Source organism: Pyrgilauda ruficollis, unplaced genomic scaffold, assembly GCF_017590135.1.
Source record: "Pyrgilauda ruficollis isolate IOZ18807 unplaced genomic scaffold, ASM1759013v1 scaffold2, whole genome shotgun sequence".
Taxonomy (NCBI): Eukaryota; Metazoa; Chordata; class Aves; order Passeriformes; family Passeridae; genus Pyrgilauda; species Pyrgilauda ruficollis.
The window spans coordinates 26115689-26133738 of NW_024519206.1; the positions used below are offsets into that span (position 1 = coordinate 26115689).

The 18050-nt window shown below is 40.2% G+C and overlaps 1 protein-coding gene across 6 annotated transcripts in view; it reads right to left on the minus strand.

Annotated features, from left to right (window-relative positions):
* ELMO1 (engulfment and cell motility 1) overlaps window positions 1–18050 on the minus strand; it is a 303596-nt gene that overhangs the window by 243991 nt on the left and 41555 nt on the right. For 2 of the 6 annotated variants that reach the window (XM_041466533.1, XM_041466532.1), the window contains exon 3: window positions 9371–9520. In XM_041466533.1, coding sequence (XP_041322467.1) covers window positions 9371–9448 — 78 coding nt within the window. In that variant the 5' untranslated portion in view covers window positions 9449–9520. Of the gene's footprint in view, window positions 1–4239; window positions 4335–9366; window positions 9521–18050 lie in introns of those variants that run through there. The other 4 variants (XM_041466536.1, XM_041466535.1, XM_041466537.1 and 1 more) reach the window with 3 other exon arrangements.

The following is an 18050-nucleotide window of genomic DNA, read 5'->3' on the forward strand; positions in this document are numbered from 1 at the left end:
TTTCCTTCATAAAAAAAAATTTTTTGTGCTAATGTCTTTTTTTTTTTTTTTTTTTTTTTGTCTCTATGTCTCCTCCTAGACTTGTAGAAATGAAGTGAGCTTTTACGCTTGCTGAGCTGCTCATTTAAAGCTCTAAGAAGATCAGGCTGTTGCATTAATGTACAAAATAACAGAGATCAAAGTAAACTTTGTGCTCCCTACAGGAGATAACACCTTCAGCTAACTTATCACACTATCTCCACTGAACACATTGGTTAGAATAAAAGTATTTCCCTAGGGCAGGCATTAAATTGACAGCTGAAGTTAAGTGACACTGGGGCACTATGGCCTCATGAATTACTGATCTGCACACAAGGGGAGAATCCTGACAGTGACACAGAGCGCAGGCAGCACTACAGCCAGTGTGAATTTACACACCTGGTAAAGCTCTATCTGCATTGACTGGTTAGCACAGATGTCCAAGATTCAGGCATGGCCCTTATGACATGCAACTTGCAGTTCACCAGTTCTGAGCTCACCTGCACGTATCTCAGCCATGCCTTTTGTTTGCTGGGATGCACACAGATCCTGAACTTGAGTTCTTGAGTACCCGCTCTTGCTACTCGTGCAGTATTTAGTAGCACTTCCAAAGTAACTTGCAGAGCACAGCCTGAGATTTCCCACTCTAATTTCCTCACCAGTTTCATCCTTTCATGCCTACCCCTATGGGGAGCTTGCAGGGAACCAGCCAGTAGAAAAACTAAGCACAGGCGTGCAAGACTGTGAACCAGGTTAGTCCAGACCACTGTTTTGTTCCAGAGAAATCATGGGATGAGCAAAAGCAAGCAAAGAATGAAAAATATATCAATGCTGACCAAGATCTAGGTCCTGTTCAAACCACCAGTAGTACTCCCATTTGGGTTTAAAGTACTTCCAAATCAAACAGCAAGTGTGTGTGTTTGTGTCTGCACGTGTGAACTGTAAAGAGGACAGAAGCCTAAATCCAGGTAGAAACCTGGGTTACAGGTTCAGTTCTGATATATTTTATGCAATACCAGGAAATTGTAGACAGGTTTTTTTAGGCCAAGTCTGAATATCTTTCCTTTCTACATGACTGACAGAGATCCATTGCTTTTTCTTTTTGCTTAGGTTGGTTTGTTAGGTTCTGCTTTTTGGGGCTCTTTCTGGGACAATGACTGGGATTTCCCCTCTCCCTGTCTGTCACCTTTTAACTGCAGAAGTAACAAGAAAACCTTTAATTTTGCTGTCTTTAAGCCTATTAGAGAAAAAATAGAAGATGCAGCACATCTGTTAGTGCGAAACAGCATTAAGGAAAAAAAAAATTCAGTTGCTGACCTGTGCATCTGTCAAAAAACAGAACTAGTCAGTAAATACAACATTCTGTCTTACAATTAATGCTATCATGACACTAATAAATCTTTCAGTACTAAAGTAGTTTTTATGGCTATTTAAAAGCAGAAAAACATCTCATTTCACAGTCAGTGGAGGCTTTACCTGTTACTCTCATGCACCAGGGTCCACAGTGGACTGGTGGCAAACACCAGATGCAAGGACTCCTGGATCCCTGACTACCTAATTCAACACTGGTTTCCTGTGGTGTAAAAGACAAGGTATTTTGAAAGGGGGAGATGCTGGAGTGCTTTGGACTTCAGCCTTCCCAACCTGCTCTGAACCACTCTGGGAATCAACACCACTGATTACAATGGAATTGTGCTGAGACCAGACTTGTTAACCTATTATCTGTAAAAGATGAAAGGGAGGATTTCTCCAACCCGGGGGAGCACCCCAGAGAGTGAATGCCTGAAGAACAGGGACTCCACAGTGCTACAGCAAGAGAGACCATAAAACCCAGCCAAGGCCAGGCCAGCACCACGGACACCACGCAGTTGTGCCGCAGTTGTGTGGCGCAGCAACACAGCCCAGGGCTGGAAACATTCGCGCTTCAGAGCCAACAGGCAGAACCCTCAACGAGTGCAGCTGCTGCTGATGGGAGAGAGCTTTTATTAGCTCAGTTCACAGCTCTTAAGGTGGTAGTTTTAACACGTCAGTGGCAACACCTTGGTATAAATTTAGCACTAGGAGTTCCACAGACTGCACAAGACTTTGGGAAGCCCAGGTATTCGTGTCCTCTCTCCCTTCACCCCCAGCTGCAGCTTCCTCAGTTACTCCCTTCCCACCCCCAAAAAGATCCTCACTCCTAAGTCTACATTTCACCTGATCTAACCATTGACCCACAGATCATGTGTTTAGGATGTTACCATGACTGTGCAACAAGGGAAGAAGCAAAATATAATGTTGTTAACAAAAAACCACAATCAAAAAAACAGAACCATAAACAGAATTTTGCAGATACTTCTTACTCCATTTCTAGTGTCCTAACAAACCATAACACTCCTTGTTTTCTCAAGTAGGAACACTAAAAACTCCCAATTAAGAGTACTGAAAAGTCAAAAAACACCTAGGGACCCATATTTGTGGACTTCACCATGTTTGCATGCAGCATTCTTGCCACATATATTTAAAATACAGCCAAAATACACTTTTAAATACAAAGCAGGGCTTTAAGATGTGGCTCTTTACATAACCTATTAGAGAGCATGCCTTTGAAGACTGAATGAAGAAACTCCAAACCCCCAGCTCATGACTGACACATTTCTGGCCTACAAGGGCAGAAGTTTCTCCAGGAAAGCAAAAAAATTTATACTGTGGGATTTTTGGTATTAGTCTCTTTTGGGTTACAATCTGTATGTCTATAACTAGAATGTAATTGAGTCATAAAGTGTGCCTGGATACTCCAGCTGGCCAGAATGTGAATTAATTCATCAGTCCATAACTTCAGAAATCTCATTGTTACACATTTCCCTTTAATAAGGGCAGAATTAACTTAAGAGATGGGACTCCTGCTGATAGTTAAAAAATTTTATGGATGCAACAACCTTAAAGTCATGTTTAGCCTTCATCTTGAAAATGCCATCAGCTGCAGGCAGCAAAATTCAGGCTCCAACAGGGAGATTCTGGCAAGAATTATGGAGCTAGTAAAATCAAACATGAGAAAAGTCAAACCAAACTCAAAGAAAAAAAATCCCACAAACCCACAAAAATCAAGGGGAGAATAAAAAAGAGTGCTTTATCTCTTTCTTAAAATATTATTCTCTGAATATCCTTTCTGCTGGAGATCAAGAACACTAGGATATTAGTTCTGTAGAGACCTCAAGTGTATCCTGGCTCTACTTGCACTTCCATTTAACAAAAAAAAAAAAAAACCAAAAAAAAAAAAAAAACAGCTAACCAACCAACAAAATCCTACTGCATTGAACTTATGGTTCTTAACCCAGAAGATAGCACCAAGTAGAAAGCATAAATAGCATCCATTAGACTGCAATTTGCGAAATATTTCTATTTATTCTCCCCCTCCCTTTCTTTTACAATGTCTAAACCCTCTGCACAGCTATTACCTCTTCCATCTACTAGGTCTTGCTGCTGCCTCTGTATTAAACAGAAGCAGTAGGACAGAGTTTTTATGTATTTTTCAGCGATGAGGTCCCAGCCACACACACCACAGGACACTAGTTTGCAGCTTTGAAAGAATCCAGCCAACCAGTGGGAATGTGGCTTTGGACAAGCCAGACTAATAAAATGTAACATGTGACAATAACATTGCCTGTTTTATCCCTGCTGGCTGGCTGCCACCACATCAAAGAACTGAGGCTCTAATGATGACTACTCCAATGCTGCAGTTCTGTAAGAAAAGGAATCATATTTTTCAAACTCCATTGTATTTAACAATTGGTTCATTATGTTAACGAAGCACTGTCTATGTATACAAGTGTGTCAGTGCATTGAATTATATCCAGTGCACTAAAAAATTTGTATTATTGTTTCCAAGATTATTCTTGCTGCTGAACAGCTTTTACAAAATAAATCGAAGTAAAAAAATTGAGACCTTTCATTAGTCTAACAAAGGAAATGGAAAAAATCACATAAAAATAATAGATAGTATTTCTTTAGCAGCTCTATTAATAATATTTTCACTATGTTTATATGCCAGTCAGCACCTGCTTTATGAACAGCTTCATATTCAATTTTGTGAAGCTGAAATATGACAGGTACGACAAGGAGCAATAAAACTCCAAATGCATCTGTTTGGCACCTAAATACTGATTTTAAGCAAGCCCTACCTTTAACAAACTGGCTTAAGACAACAAAGTGGTTTTGAATTCTTTTTGAAAAGGTAGCTACCTTTTGGTTCATCCATCTTTGGGCAAGTCTTCCATCAGCAGCAACTGACATCCTCCTTCAGAATGGGTGGGATACAGCTGCAGTGGCTGGACTTGAGCACTGGCTCCTTCTCCTATCTGAGAGAAAGGAGCTGCTGCTCCTTTCCTGCTGCAAATCCAGGCAGGGAACATTTTTATTAGTCAGTGGGGTTTTTTTAGTTTTTTTTTTTCCTCTCCCCATGAGCTGCTTCATAGTCCTCTATCTTAAAGAAACTGCAGTCTTGTCAGCTGCTAAAGGCACTGACATTTCCCTTTACTATAAACTCAGGATGTGCAATAACATTGGAAATCTTAGCAATATTCATACCAAAAGTCTTCACTGGTTCCAGCTACTGCAATACCATTACACTTTCTGGGTAAGAGTTCATATAAATTTGCAGGTTTGTGGGAAGGAGGCAAGAGCCTCTCTCTTCCTTCATTCCCTTAAGAACTAAACACCTCAAGTCAGAGTACGGAGCCAGAATGAAGCACAGAGTGACACTTCACAGTACAGTGAGACATCAATATCCCTTTCTTGATCACTGCATGAACAATGCTGGTGCTCACTAATATTGCATACATTTAGACTCGTGATGCCAGGATTGTCTCAGTATACTGCTATTACTAGTGACAGTACTTGCAGAAACTTTACCTATTCTTAGTCTACACACATGGCAGGAGCGATGTGCAACTTTCTTTTCTCTAATTAAGCGTTTCACAATCCCTTTTGAACTTCATTTTTCCCCACAGTTTGAGAAATACTGCACCGAATCAATTAACAATCCCCAAGGGTCCATATTTAGGTCTGAAACCAGATTTAGGTTAGAAAGCTCCTTTTAAAAAAACCAAAATCTTACTGTTGACCTTTTAATATGCAGTGAAGTACAATGACTTCTATGAAAAAGACAAAAAAACAACCACAATTAAAATGACATTGGCAGAAGAGAAGAGACAACTTGAAAGAGACTCTTAAAAGATAAACTTGCTAAGTAAATCTAAACTTTAGAGAGAACATAAATGTAAAGCAGCCCATGGCTCATCCATGGCTGCATTTCTATTAACATGAAATTGTCATATGAAAATGCTCCTGTAAATTTTGCTCACCATATGAGATCTGTGCTTTGAAAAGAAAACACAGCTTTCCTCCTTCATCCCCCCCCATTCTTTTTTTTTTTTTTTGCTTATGTAAAGATTCACATCTGCTAATTTAATCCATGTTTGATGATCTCATAGGTAAAAGCAAACATGGAGGAAGAGACTGTATGACCAAGTTTAATTATAAACTGTTCCTGTCTATAGGAAAGCCTTGTTTACCTCCAAGGCTGAGGAAGTTCATTCCCAAGCTTAGAGAAATCTGGTTTTAGTACAACTTGCGTTAAGACACACGAGTGGATTTGAATGGAATAAGCCAAAATAGATGTTGTCCCCAAATATCCATCTTGTGCCTCTCATGGAAGCTGCTTCTCCTGCAGCAGGAACAGTGTGACTGCAAATCCACAAAGTATCCAGGTAACCTAAAACGAGCATTGGCTTACCTAAAATAATTTGTGCTGTAAAAAAACCCCAACAGCTAAGAATTATACATAATGGGCACAAATTAAAGCATGCAGGCTTTCACTGAACACAAGAAATAACACCCTCTTATGAAATAGCTATTTCTGGGATAATCAAAGAGAAGACAGGATAGACTAGCCAGCATCCTCGTTCACCTGTACAGACCCTGTGCAGTCCTATTATTAACATCTTCTAGAATAATCAGCCAGAAGAGTGAAGAAAAAGATAACAGACAGTCAGCATCTACCATTCATTTCTTCCCCAGACTGCATTGCTAAAAAGTCCACAAAAAGATCCCAATGCAAATTCAGACACCAACTCATTTCCATTTCTCCCCTTATATGACAGAAAGACTAAGGCATGAAAGATCAACACTCTACACAGTTCTGAAGCCACAATCAAGTCTTCATATTAAAAATTAATTTTGGGCAGAGTTTTAATATTGCTAGTACAGATTTATGGAGGAAGGAAGAGTCTGGATGCTATTTTTCTAATTTATAATTGAGGAAAATTATGGAACTGGGGGGGAAACCCAAATAAACCACAGGTATTCTGGAAGAGAGTAACTGAATTCAGTCAAGTCCATCTCTCAAGAACAACACAATAAAGGTATCAGCCACCTGCGAGGTTTACTGCAACTTAATTAATTCCCACATGGTAAGAGAGAGAGGGCAGTAAATAAGAGACAGTTGTGCCCTCCTTGTTTAAAGCAACTTTCCAAAAAAAAAGCACTTGTGAAACCTGACATCAAATAGTACATGTCAATGAATGAGCAGAAAATTTTCTTTACATTCATTGGAAGCAGGCATAGAGGCTAATTCCAAAAGGAACTTAATTATATATCAATTTTTCTGGCACATACTCTCTGAGACTAATTTTGCAGGATTAAATTTAAAACCACCATTGGTGAATCCAGGTTAACAAACCTATAGAAATGCAGAGGAGAAACCTCAACTTGAAAAAGCTCTGTGCCTCCTGAAGTCCAAGCTGTCAGAAGTCATACAGGGCAGTGTAAAATTTTATAACATTTGGTGGAAAAACTACTCATGAGCTCTTTTAAGGCCAACACCTGCCAGTACACCACCATCAATGGTTCTGGTTTCACAGTGACATTTCTTCACTTCGAAAATATTTTACTCTCTCCATTGCTAAGCAAAACACGCATACACACAGCAAGTAAATTGGAATAATGTTCAACTGAATATAAATAAGTGTTTCCAAGTATATGCAATAAGCAACCTTAAAAAACCTCAAGATTTTCCTTTGATTTCTTATATAGTATTTGTACTTCAGTTTTTGGAACAGCCTCAGTACTCTGAAAGATAAAACATTAGTGTCACGCTACAGGGATGGGGTTCTGTTGGGGTTTTTTTTAAGTAATATTATAGTGCTGATCATTTGAATACTGTTTTTCTTGACGGTAAGAAAGAGAGAGAGACAAAACCAGTATGGGAAAGTTTTTAGGATTTTCTGAATATATGTCAAATGGTGACTGAATGAGCAGATCCACCTGGGACACAGGCACTGGCTGCAGTGTCTGGTCAGTGGGTAAGTCGTTTCTCTTTTCTGTCTTCCTCCCCTTTATCATCTCCGACAGCTATAGCCATCTGAGGGATGAATCATCTCCTCCACTACAGCTCTTCTACTGAATAGCTGCTTTGAAGGAAACAGATTGAGGAAAAGTTAGCACTAAGTGAATCAAAGGCAGATCTGTGTGTTCTGAAGTATCACCCTATATATTTTCAAGGTTCATTCCCACATTGCTCCCAAACTTGAAAAAGGTAAATATGCATGTTTGTGTGCATAGGTAGAAGGAAGGGATGCTTCTTTCCCATCTTTCCATGTCAGAAAGAGGAGGGATGACACTCAAACTTCATTCCCTCATTTCCATTTCTCTCTGCATGGGGAGCAGGCTGCTATTAAAGTCTTCTCCATTTTGGCCTTACTTTCCCTCTCCTTCCTCCTCCTACCCATAAAGTGGCTCGAGGAAGCTTGCAGATAACTTGGCAGGCTGTGTTTGAGGAGTTTTACCCAATATATTTCAGCATTGATCTTTCTTGTCTCTTTCAAATCTTACATTATATAATTAAAAACAAGGTACTAGGAAAGTAAGCTAATATTACAGATAAGGTATGAGGGTTTTTTGAGAGTTACTTTAAGCTTTTTGTAAACAAAACCAAATAATTTCCATATTATTTTGCTGCTGTTTGAAAGGAGACTTCATAATATTTTTTTTCAGTTTTGTCCCCATTGTACTTTGTTCATCACGACTAACATGCATCTTCCCCTGAACTCAGTGTGCAGTGTCTACCATTTGCTATATAAGAAGAAAAAAGTAAAACATTCTTCACTCCAGAAGGCAAAAGAGGCAATTTCTATGCTTACTGAAAAATTTCAGCAAATGAAAATGGAAAACCATGGCAGGTCAAAAAAAATCAACCTACAAAGTTTGGTTTCACTTGGGAACTTCCTTTTCCTCTAAGGGGGCTTTCAGAATGATTAAAAATCATACTGCTGTGATTCCAGCCACCCTCTAGTACCAGGTTACTTCAAATTTCACACAGGAATTTCCCAGGCATGTGCCACAGAAGGGTTAACTACAAGTGAAGCTCATTGCACTGCATGAAGAAATTACTAACCCATTTCAGTAATACATTTTCAGTGTGAATTCAAATGCTCTCCTCTCCAATAGACCTTTATAATGTACTGAGTCCCCAGACACACCAGGGTCTAAAGCACATTATAAAATGCTTTTCTTCACTCTGAATACTATTTACAGAAATAATAATAATTCTAACCAGGTAACATGCTGCAGTATTTCAAAATGTTAAGGGTAAGCTGTTAAATATTAAAGAGGTTGCTTTTAATATTAATACATGGGCCACAAAAACAATCTCAGAGAAGTCCAGAATATAAAATACGGCCCATGTATAACTTGTTTTTGTTTGTTCCCCCCACCACAATTCCCTGAAAAGAGTTTTTTATTCACAATTTTGAATTTGTTAGCTTCTGTACACTGCCTCCAGTCCGTCCACAGGGCCATTGCTTTAGAACTAACCGGATAAACAGAACAAGATTCTGTTTTTCCTGAGATTCCCTGAGATTCCTGAACAGAACAACAAAGGTCCTTCTCACAGTGCACCACTACTTAAGTTCCAAAATCTGCACTTGCTGCAGCCATTCAGTATGATTCTACTCCAAATGCAAAGCACTGACAAGAAATTTGAAGACTTTCCACCCAGAGGTAAAACACTACCACAGTTTAACAGCTGAAGAAACTAAGGCACAAAAGTGTTAAGTGGGTCACACAAGCAGTAAATGTCTTATTCAAACAGCTGTTCAGAAAGAAAAAGCAAATTAAGAAACCAGCTAAACATATCAAAAACCTTAAGCAGTAAGAGAGGAAGAGGGTTACACCCTTTATAAAAACACCTTCTACCCCACGTACATTCATAGAAAAATGCACACGCGTTGAAGTAAATATAAATGCAGAGGAAGGCATGCAGAGAAGAACTTATTCATGAGCAGGGCCGGCTGAGCACAGGTACACAGACACTTACTTGATCTATTTCCATTAACTTGGGGAAGGCACCTGGCCATTCGATCGCCACCTTCACTATATCAGCAGGAGGGGGCATTGCGACGCTGCTGTTCCTCGGAGCCAGCACAACTGGACACTAAACACTGCAGACAGCCTCTCTCATTCACACCTGCAGGGAGAGAAAAAAAAAAGAAAGAATAATATTACAGCAGTTCAGGCAGAACTCCAGCACTGCCTCTTCAGGCTCCTACATTTCCCCTGGCTGGGCAGGTGGATGGAAATGTATTGTGTGTATGTATGTGCAGGAGCAGGAGAATGGCACATATTACAGGAGCAAGCACAGGACACAACGCCACGGCACGCTGCACAGCTCGACAGCCTGTTAGAAAGATGGCTGAAGCACTGAAATGTACGGTGAATAATAGGCATGCATTAGATTTAAATAGAAAAACTATTTTTAAATATTATTAAATATGCTGGTGGGGGAAAAGCGACAAACTAGAGAAAGCTTCTGTTACAGTGTCACTCCTGGAGTCCCAGGGAACGTAACCAATTCGGTTAATGCTGGTGCTTCAGGAGAAGAGATTGCCCAGGAAGTTATGGCCAGGAAACACGGTTTCTTTTAACTATAGCAATGATCTTCTGGGTGTTCACAAATAGATCACTGCACTATAGCAACCAGTATGTCAGGAAGAAGGCAGAACACACAGCAGTTTCCACATATACATACACACACGCACACACACATCCTCACCTCATGGATCCAGAGATACCCACATATAAATACTTCTTTATGGTAAATCTCAGACACGTGAATACACAAGGATGTAATATACATTCAACAGTGACATAATCACCTACATAACGTCATAATTCTGCAAGAATATGAATACCAACAGGATCTCATGTCAAATAGTGTGAGCAGTGAATTTCAGGGAAAGAGGAAAGGGGAAGAACCAAATCCTCAGGTTTTGCAGAATTGAAGTTCTGTCTCTTCTGACTCATCAAATTTTATAACCTTCCAACAAAAACAACAGATATTTATCAAGAGTTTAGTGCCTCTCCGGGCTTGCAAACAAAGCTTCTGCACCCCTCTCAGCTCGGTGGTGACAGGACACCCTCTCTAGCAGCAAAGTTCTGCAGTTCTCAGACACAGCAACCCCTTCTGCAGATGGGGAGGTTCCTGCTGGCTTTGCCAAGCCCTTCACAACCACCATGGTGTTTTCCTGCATGCTCTGCTGAGACCCAGCAAAGCGCCATCACGTACCACAGAACAAGAGAAGCTGTAGAAATCCCCAGCAGTGCAGTCCCACTTCTTCTTACAGAAAAAGAGAAGGAAGTGGTGAAAGCATGGAGACATGTTTGCACATACATCCTTTCAAAGATCTAAGGCAAGACAGGAACTGGCTGAATATACCAGATATCCAAAGACAGAAACGGGTACAGGTTAAAAAAGGCTTTGACCACCTTCAGTTGCTGCTTAAACTAACCTGGTCTAATGACCTTTCTTCAACTGCAGCAGAAGATGGAGCTCAGATTGGTCTGAACAAAATTGTGAAATCATCCCTTTATTGGGAAACGTTGTACCTTTGTCTCAGACTACTTTTATAAGTGGGAGATCATCCAGCCTTGTGGATGTCTCCATTTTTCCTTCTTTCATGTGTGCCTCTGGTCTGCTCTGAAAAGGCTTAGTCCTTGACTCTGCAAGCCCTGCTACATTCTACATAAGGCTCTCAACACATAATATAAAAGCAATTTATGAACTTTAACACTCCAGCAATTTATTTCCAACAATGGCAGTTCTGACGCCGACAGGATCGCACATCACCACAAAGCAAAGCACAAGGCAGTAAATGAGACAATGGACGGTCTATAAATAAAACTGGATTGCAGGAAGTGCCTTGAAAGACTAAACAATGTGATTAAGAAACACTGTGATATTGTCTACATTTGGTAGATGTTACAGGAAAGGGAATAAACACAATTAAAGCATGCAGCTGGCTTGCTGGTCATTGAGAAAATCAGACATTTACTTTTAGCTGTCTTCTACTCTGTAGAGCCTTAGCAGATGCAAAGTTCTTGCAATTTCTCCCCAAAACATCAAACACCCACCATTTGCATCTCCAACCACTGGTCCCCTTGCTGTGCAGTGCACTGGCTCAGTCAACCAGCAAAAGAGAAAAAAAACAAAAAACGAAAAAGCACTTTTGGTCATCTGTTTTTGACCATGTTTGAGTCAAACAGCTACTCAGAGGTGATACAACACAGGAGAGGGGAGGAGAAGCGAGGTTTCTTGGCAGCAATGAGCTGTTAATCCACCTCGACAGTCAACTGAAACTGAGACCTTGGCACCTTCTGCTCCTACACTCGCAGTGACGGTGTTTCCCACCTCCTCAGCAGCGCAGTCCTTGGTACTCTCAGCCTGCCGGTGTTTTGGTATTAAGCTGTTTGCAGCGCTTAAGGTGGGGCTGACTCACCCAGGCTACTCCCTGCATTCCCGGGCTTGGCACCCCATCCCTGGCAGGAGGGATGCTGGAAGCCTCAGCCAGAGCCTGAATCTGCTGGCCACAACACAAAAAGAGCATCAGCTCCTGCCAGACAAACTTGACTGAGGATAGCTTCAGCTGAGTAAGCCTTTGTTTTCAAAAGTTTTCTTTTTCCCCATCACTTTTCCCCTACACTTTTAATGAAAAAAAATCATCAAACACTTTTTTTTTTTTTTACTAAGAAGTAACTTGTGGCCCAATACCTACCCTCCAAAGCTGACAATAAATGCTGGAGAAAAAACACTGATTCATGATCACTGGCTGTAAGTACAAAAGTAAAACAACATTACACAGCAATAAATTTGCAGAAAACTTCCATTTTCCCATGCATATGAGGGCATTAACCCCAATTTTGCTGCAGCAAAATATGGGCTGTCTTGACTCACACAGGAAGAAAGGTTTAAGAAAGCAGAGTCAAAGAAAGCTGATGGTAAGTTAATAAAATTCAGCTATGGAAAATAAGCACTTACATTCCAAAGGAAGGTGCAAAAGAAGTCTGCCACAGCATTCAGCAGACAATTTCATTGTGACTAGTTTTAATGTAGGCTAGCATAGATCTCCTACATAATTATAATTATTACTATACGTATGCTTATACAGTCACAAAACACAAAGCAAAGTGACAGATCTTTAACTAACACAAATGGATGTAGTCCCACTTCTCCCACCAGAAGACCAACTCAAAGATAACGATGTGGTCTGAATGCTGAAAAGCATATGAAATCATCACTTTGTTTCTGTTTCTCAGTGGCCATCCTAGTCAAATGTGCTGACTTCTTCTTTCCTAATTTATATTCTTATGAATCCAGCAACATGCAAAAGATAATTTAGTTTTGTTCTACATATATGACAAGGTCAGAAACAAATACTCTTTTTGGGGGTTTTTTTAAGGCCAAAATTGATGTTCAGTTGTCATCCCAAAAGTAGGACTGTAAAGAAAATGCTACACCCTACAGTGCTGACAGTTCAAAATTTCCTACTATTTATTTCCATGGTACGCAGTGTGCTAGACACTGCCCAGCAAAATAAGGAAGGCACAAATCCTGGTTTGAAATGGTTCTAATTTAGTAAGCAATTTTCATTATGTGCATGAAGAGCTAGAACTGTTTTCAGCTGCTTTTTGTTATGCCAGCAGCAGTCAAACAGTGAAAAGGATAGGGATGTCACTGAAGGGTCTAGTTACGGAGTTTTCTCAAGTACAATTCCTTTTTCTCTCCCAGTGGGATCTCAGAAGCACTGACATGTAAGAGCAACTTTCCAACTAATTTTTACAACCTTTATTTTCAAGGCAGAATCTGAAAGCAAGCAGGACACACGTGCAGGCATGAGTGTATGAAGGGAAGGAGGGAGTCAGAGGAAAAGGAAGGCAAATTCCCATAGTTTTTCCTAATGCATGCAAGGAGATATAACCTGGGGAATGTTTAAGCAACTTGCATGCTCCACAGCACACTATTTTATAATTTGAGGGGGGAAAAAACCACAACCAAAGCATGTCTACCACTTGAACATACTTTCTTCCATCAACATGATTTTGCAGAACTATGACAGATTATCCCATTAAAGTGTCAATTTTGCAATTTATTGCTATTACCACATGCAGTACATTTATGCATTTCAACCATACTACGAAGGAATTCCTGTGGCCTACTAAGTCAGAGTAATAAACATCCAAGTTGGAAATCAAAGTATGTTAAATTTATTGTAAAAATGCATCAGCACAGATATGCAAGCTCTCGATTTACCTGCCTGGCTCTGAAGGATGCATTCAGCACAAATGTCAGTAAAACATATTGAATTTTCTCCTACCTATGCACTGCATGTGGAAAACAGGATTTTATTCGTGTATGAAATTAGTTCCCAGTGGAACTCTTTTTTTTTCAAACTTGTTTTGCAATTTCACTGGCACTTTCCATACAAAGACCTCAAAGTACTTGAAATAACTTAAAGTTATCAGAGTACATCTCTCAGGAAATAAATTCTATTCTTACACCACAGACAGAAGAAAAATGCAAGGCTAATAGGAACTATATGACTTGCAGCTCTACTCGCAAATGTAAACAGCAGCCTAGAACACCTTATTTCTTCTTTTACAGAAGAGAGGTAATACTCAAAGAGCAGGCCAGCTCATTTCACGAGGAGCTCGAGTAAGAAAATTAATGATTAGAAAGTGACCGAAGGAATGCCACGTGCACTTGAGAATTTAATAAAACAAAGCATGTGTTTCTCCTGCCTGGACAAAAGGCAGCACGTACAGCACCTGGAGCTGGCACAGATCCTGCCACCCCTGACATGAGCAGGTATTTGCATGGCATTTCTTGAAGGTGATGGGAAAGCAGGGCAGTGAGGGCAACAGGGCCAAGCAGGATGAGGTGGGTGCTGGCAGGGAGCTGAGCCCTGGCCAGGCCCACAGCAGGAGGAGAGGCACAGCTCCCTCTGCTTGGCACCTTATGTAAGGAACCACTTCTTGTCAAAACTCATCAGCTTCCTCCGCTTCGCTCCTGCCGCCCCAGCAAACAGAAACTAAGTGGCAAGTTCAGCTGGAAGGTCCCTCGGGGACCAAGTCTGATTAACGATTTTAGAAAGATAATCCAACGCTGGATTAATATCCCCCAAGAGAGTTATTTTTGGAGTTAAACTGCATGACTGAACAGCCGAGTCTAAGGAGCTGTAAACATGCTCTACCATCTCTACAAGAAATGAAAACAGGGCAGAGAAGCCAGGGGCTGGATGTACACTTTGTGTACATAAAAAGGCTTTCATGTTGCCTTTTTCCTTCTTAGGCATTCAGGGCTATTCACCCCTGAACCGGACAGGAGTCAAAGGCCCAGCAGACCCATGTCAATAAAATCTGTGGATGTTTTGACACAAATGGAAGATGAAGCTGTACAGAAGCTATGAGCTTTACTCTAGTAAGGGATGGAAAAACCGCAAGTCTCAAAAAGCCGGCAACCTAGGTGGGGGATGCTACCCCTCTGCAGCAGCCACCAACACTGCAGGAACACCTGATCCCCCTTTCATGGTTCAGAGCAGTCCATCAGCTTCCAAACAGGAACATTTATTTGATGCTGAACCCTAAGTCTGCTGATTCGTAAAGCAACATTGGACCAGGAGTGAAATAATAATGTTAAAATGAGCTTTGTAATCTTCAGGTTTAACTACACCACCCTTCCTCTCCAAAATATGTGGAGACCTAGAATTGGAGAAGATTTTAGGATTATGGGCGTCAAACGTACAGAACAGGAGTTTTTATCACCGGTAAAGCTGTCCAGGAAAGACAACTAATATTTGTGTGGTTACCACCTATCTCATTCCTAGCACACCCATAACCTTTCTTCACAACTTCATTCCAAGTATTTTCTCTATCCACAATCATCTTGTTCCTCTTACAGGGAAGCATTTTATATGGTTGAGGTTTCATTATGTTTGACAGGCCAGACCAGTTTCAAATAGAGCACTCTTCAAAACTAGAGAGCAAAGAAGGCTTTAAAGAGTACTTCAAAAGAAAATGTGGAAAAAAACAAAATAGACTGGGTGTACTCAGAATATAAGCAAGAAGGCTGCCTGGTCTTGCTTGTAAAGCACATATTGAAACATATTAGAAAAATTTAGGTACTTCTTTGACATGAACTCCCCCACTTCTTGGAAGACCATTCTCCCTTTACTAAGAAACTCCTAGTTACGTCTGTAATTCGTAAGACAACAAAAAACTTAGTTTTGATTACTGAAGTTTCTATCTCGAACTTTGTGGCAATTTAATTAACTCATGTATAACAGCCAGTCAGATAAAGATGTTTGTTCACTAAAGACATTAATATCTGAGCTCTTTAAACTAGAGACCAGGAAAGTATCAAACTCAAGCACTCAAAAGACAATTCAAATAAATAAATAAAGAAATAAACTAATTTAAAATAAAATCATAAAAAACCTGGACTAAACCAAAATGCACCACCACAAGTCGCCCACCATTAGCAATCCAGCAGTTAAAGATCCAAGGCTACACCAAAAAAAGCATGATTTTTCAACCATACTGAGTACCTACTTAACATATGCAATTTAAAGACCATGGAAGGTATCTAGTACAGAAAAAAACCAAAATGCTACTCTGAATACAAACTATAACTTAATCTACTTAAACTTTTCACAGTTTGTCAGATCTTGCCCACTTCACTTGGGGTTGTTTCTCATCATTTGGCTTGAGTCCAGATGTTTCTAAACTGAAGCAAGTAGAAAAAAAAAAACCTTAAAATCCAGTTAAATATAGTTCTTTGGCTTGAGTCCAGATGTTTCTAAACTGAAGCAAGTAGAAAAAAAACCCCTTAAAATCCAGTTAAATATAGTTTTATTTTCTCACCTTTCAGGGTAGTCTCACATAAATAACCTGCAAGGTAGAAAGGAAGTAATGGGCAAAATGTAAAACCTTCATTTCCGCCAGTGGTCCTACTGTTCTTAAAGAGCTGTAAGTTAAAAATCAAACTTCTCAGCATAACAAGTTTGGAGGGCATAAGAAAGGAAAAAAGACATTGACACTGTGAAATAACAAAATAAAGCAATGAACAACATTACAGGTAGAAAGAATGGAGTAATTTTTTTTTTTTTTGTTTGGGGGAGGGGGAGAAGGTAAAGGGGTGGTGCTTTTTAATGTTTAAACTAAGCACATTCCAAAGGAGTCCCATGAAACTGAGAACTGAATAACTTCATTAGAGGCTGGTTGAAAACAAGCTGAAACAAAAAAGAGAAAGTTTATCAAAAGTGCTGTGAATGTTGAATAAAACTCAATTAAGGGTAAAAAATAAGAAAAGATCACAGTCCTCTTTTCAGCTATTAGCATGATCTGGCTATGGCACCTCATACTTTCCTGGCATTTGGATAAATCAGGGGGCTAGAAAGGACACAAAAAAAGAGCACCATGAGTCAAGATGATAATACAACAGAAACTGAGTCAAAACAAGGATGAGTGGCTATATCCCACTCTTATAAAGGAGATAACAGATACAAGAAAATAAGCTCAGAGTTGGGGAAAACCCTAAACTTCCTGCTGGAAGGAAGATGAAGCAGCAGTATAAAAAACAAAGATAATTTGTTATCCTATCAATGTTTATTATACATCCAGAGGAACGAATGGAACTGCTAGGAAGTCAGCAGTCAAATGGAGGAAGAGAGGGCAACAGAGATGTGTGAATGCTAAAGGAAACAACCAAGTTAACTGACGGCACAGACAGGATGTTGAAGGTTGAAACAAACAGCATTATTTTTTAACGTAATCATTCTGCATAGAACAATCCTACGGAAAAGAGTAGTATTGATATTCCACAGTGAATAAGCAAAATGCTCATCATAAGTAAGAAAAACAGCTAAAGAAAGGGTGGATACTTCTTGCAAGTCTGGGGAGAGCACAAAAATTTTGAAGACAACCAGCCTTTTGTCAGACACTGACACTGCTCTTCAGAGATGTGCAATTTTGAATGCCACAGTATAATGATCATAAAGCTACTAGATGCCATCCAAAGGAGAGCTGTGAAGAAGGTGAAGGATCTAGAGGGGAATTCATATGAGGAGCAGCTGAGGTCACTTGGCTTGCTCAGCCTAGAGGAGACCTCACTGCAGTCAGCAGCTTCCTCCTGAAGGAAAGCAGAAAGGAAGGCATTGATTTCTTCCCTCTGGAGACCAGCTAGAGAACCCGAGAGAATGGCATGAAGCTGAGTCAGGGGAGGGTTAGGTTGGATATTAGGAAAAGGTTTTTCACCCAGAGGGTGATTGGGCACTGGAACACGCTCCCAAGGGAAGCAGTCACAGCACAAAACCTGTCCGAGTTCAAGAAGTGTTTGAGCAACGCACTTGGGCACATGATGTGACTCTTGGGGTGTCCTGTGCGGGCTAGGAGTTGGACTCAGTGATCCCTGTGGGTCCCTTCCAACTCAGAGCCTTCTATGGTACCATAAAAGATAACAAAAAACAAGAGAAGGAAAGAAACCACCCGTCAGCAATCTTGCAGCAGAAATACTTACTGCAATCCATGCATCAAAACACCTAATAGTCAAAATGCCCCATGTTTTTCTGACTTTCCAGCACTATACAGACTCTGAATCCACCCCTGCAGGCTTCTAGCTCTCTGTCAGTTCACTCTTATAGACACAAAAATTAATTTATCCTTAA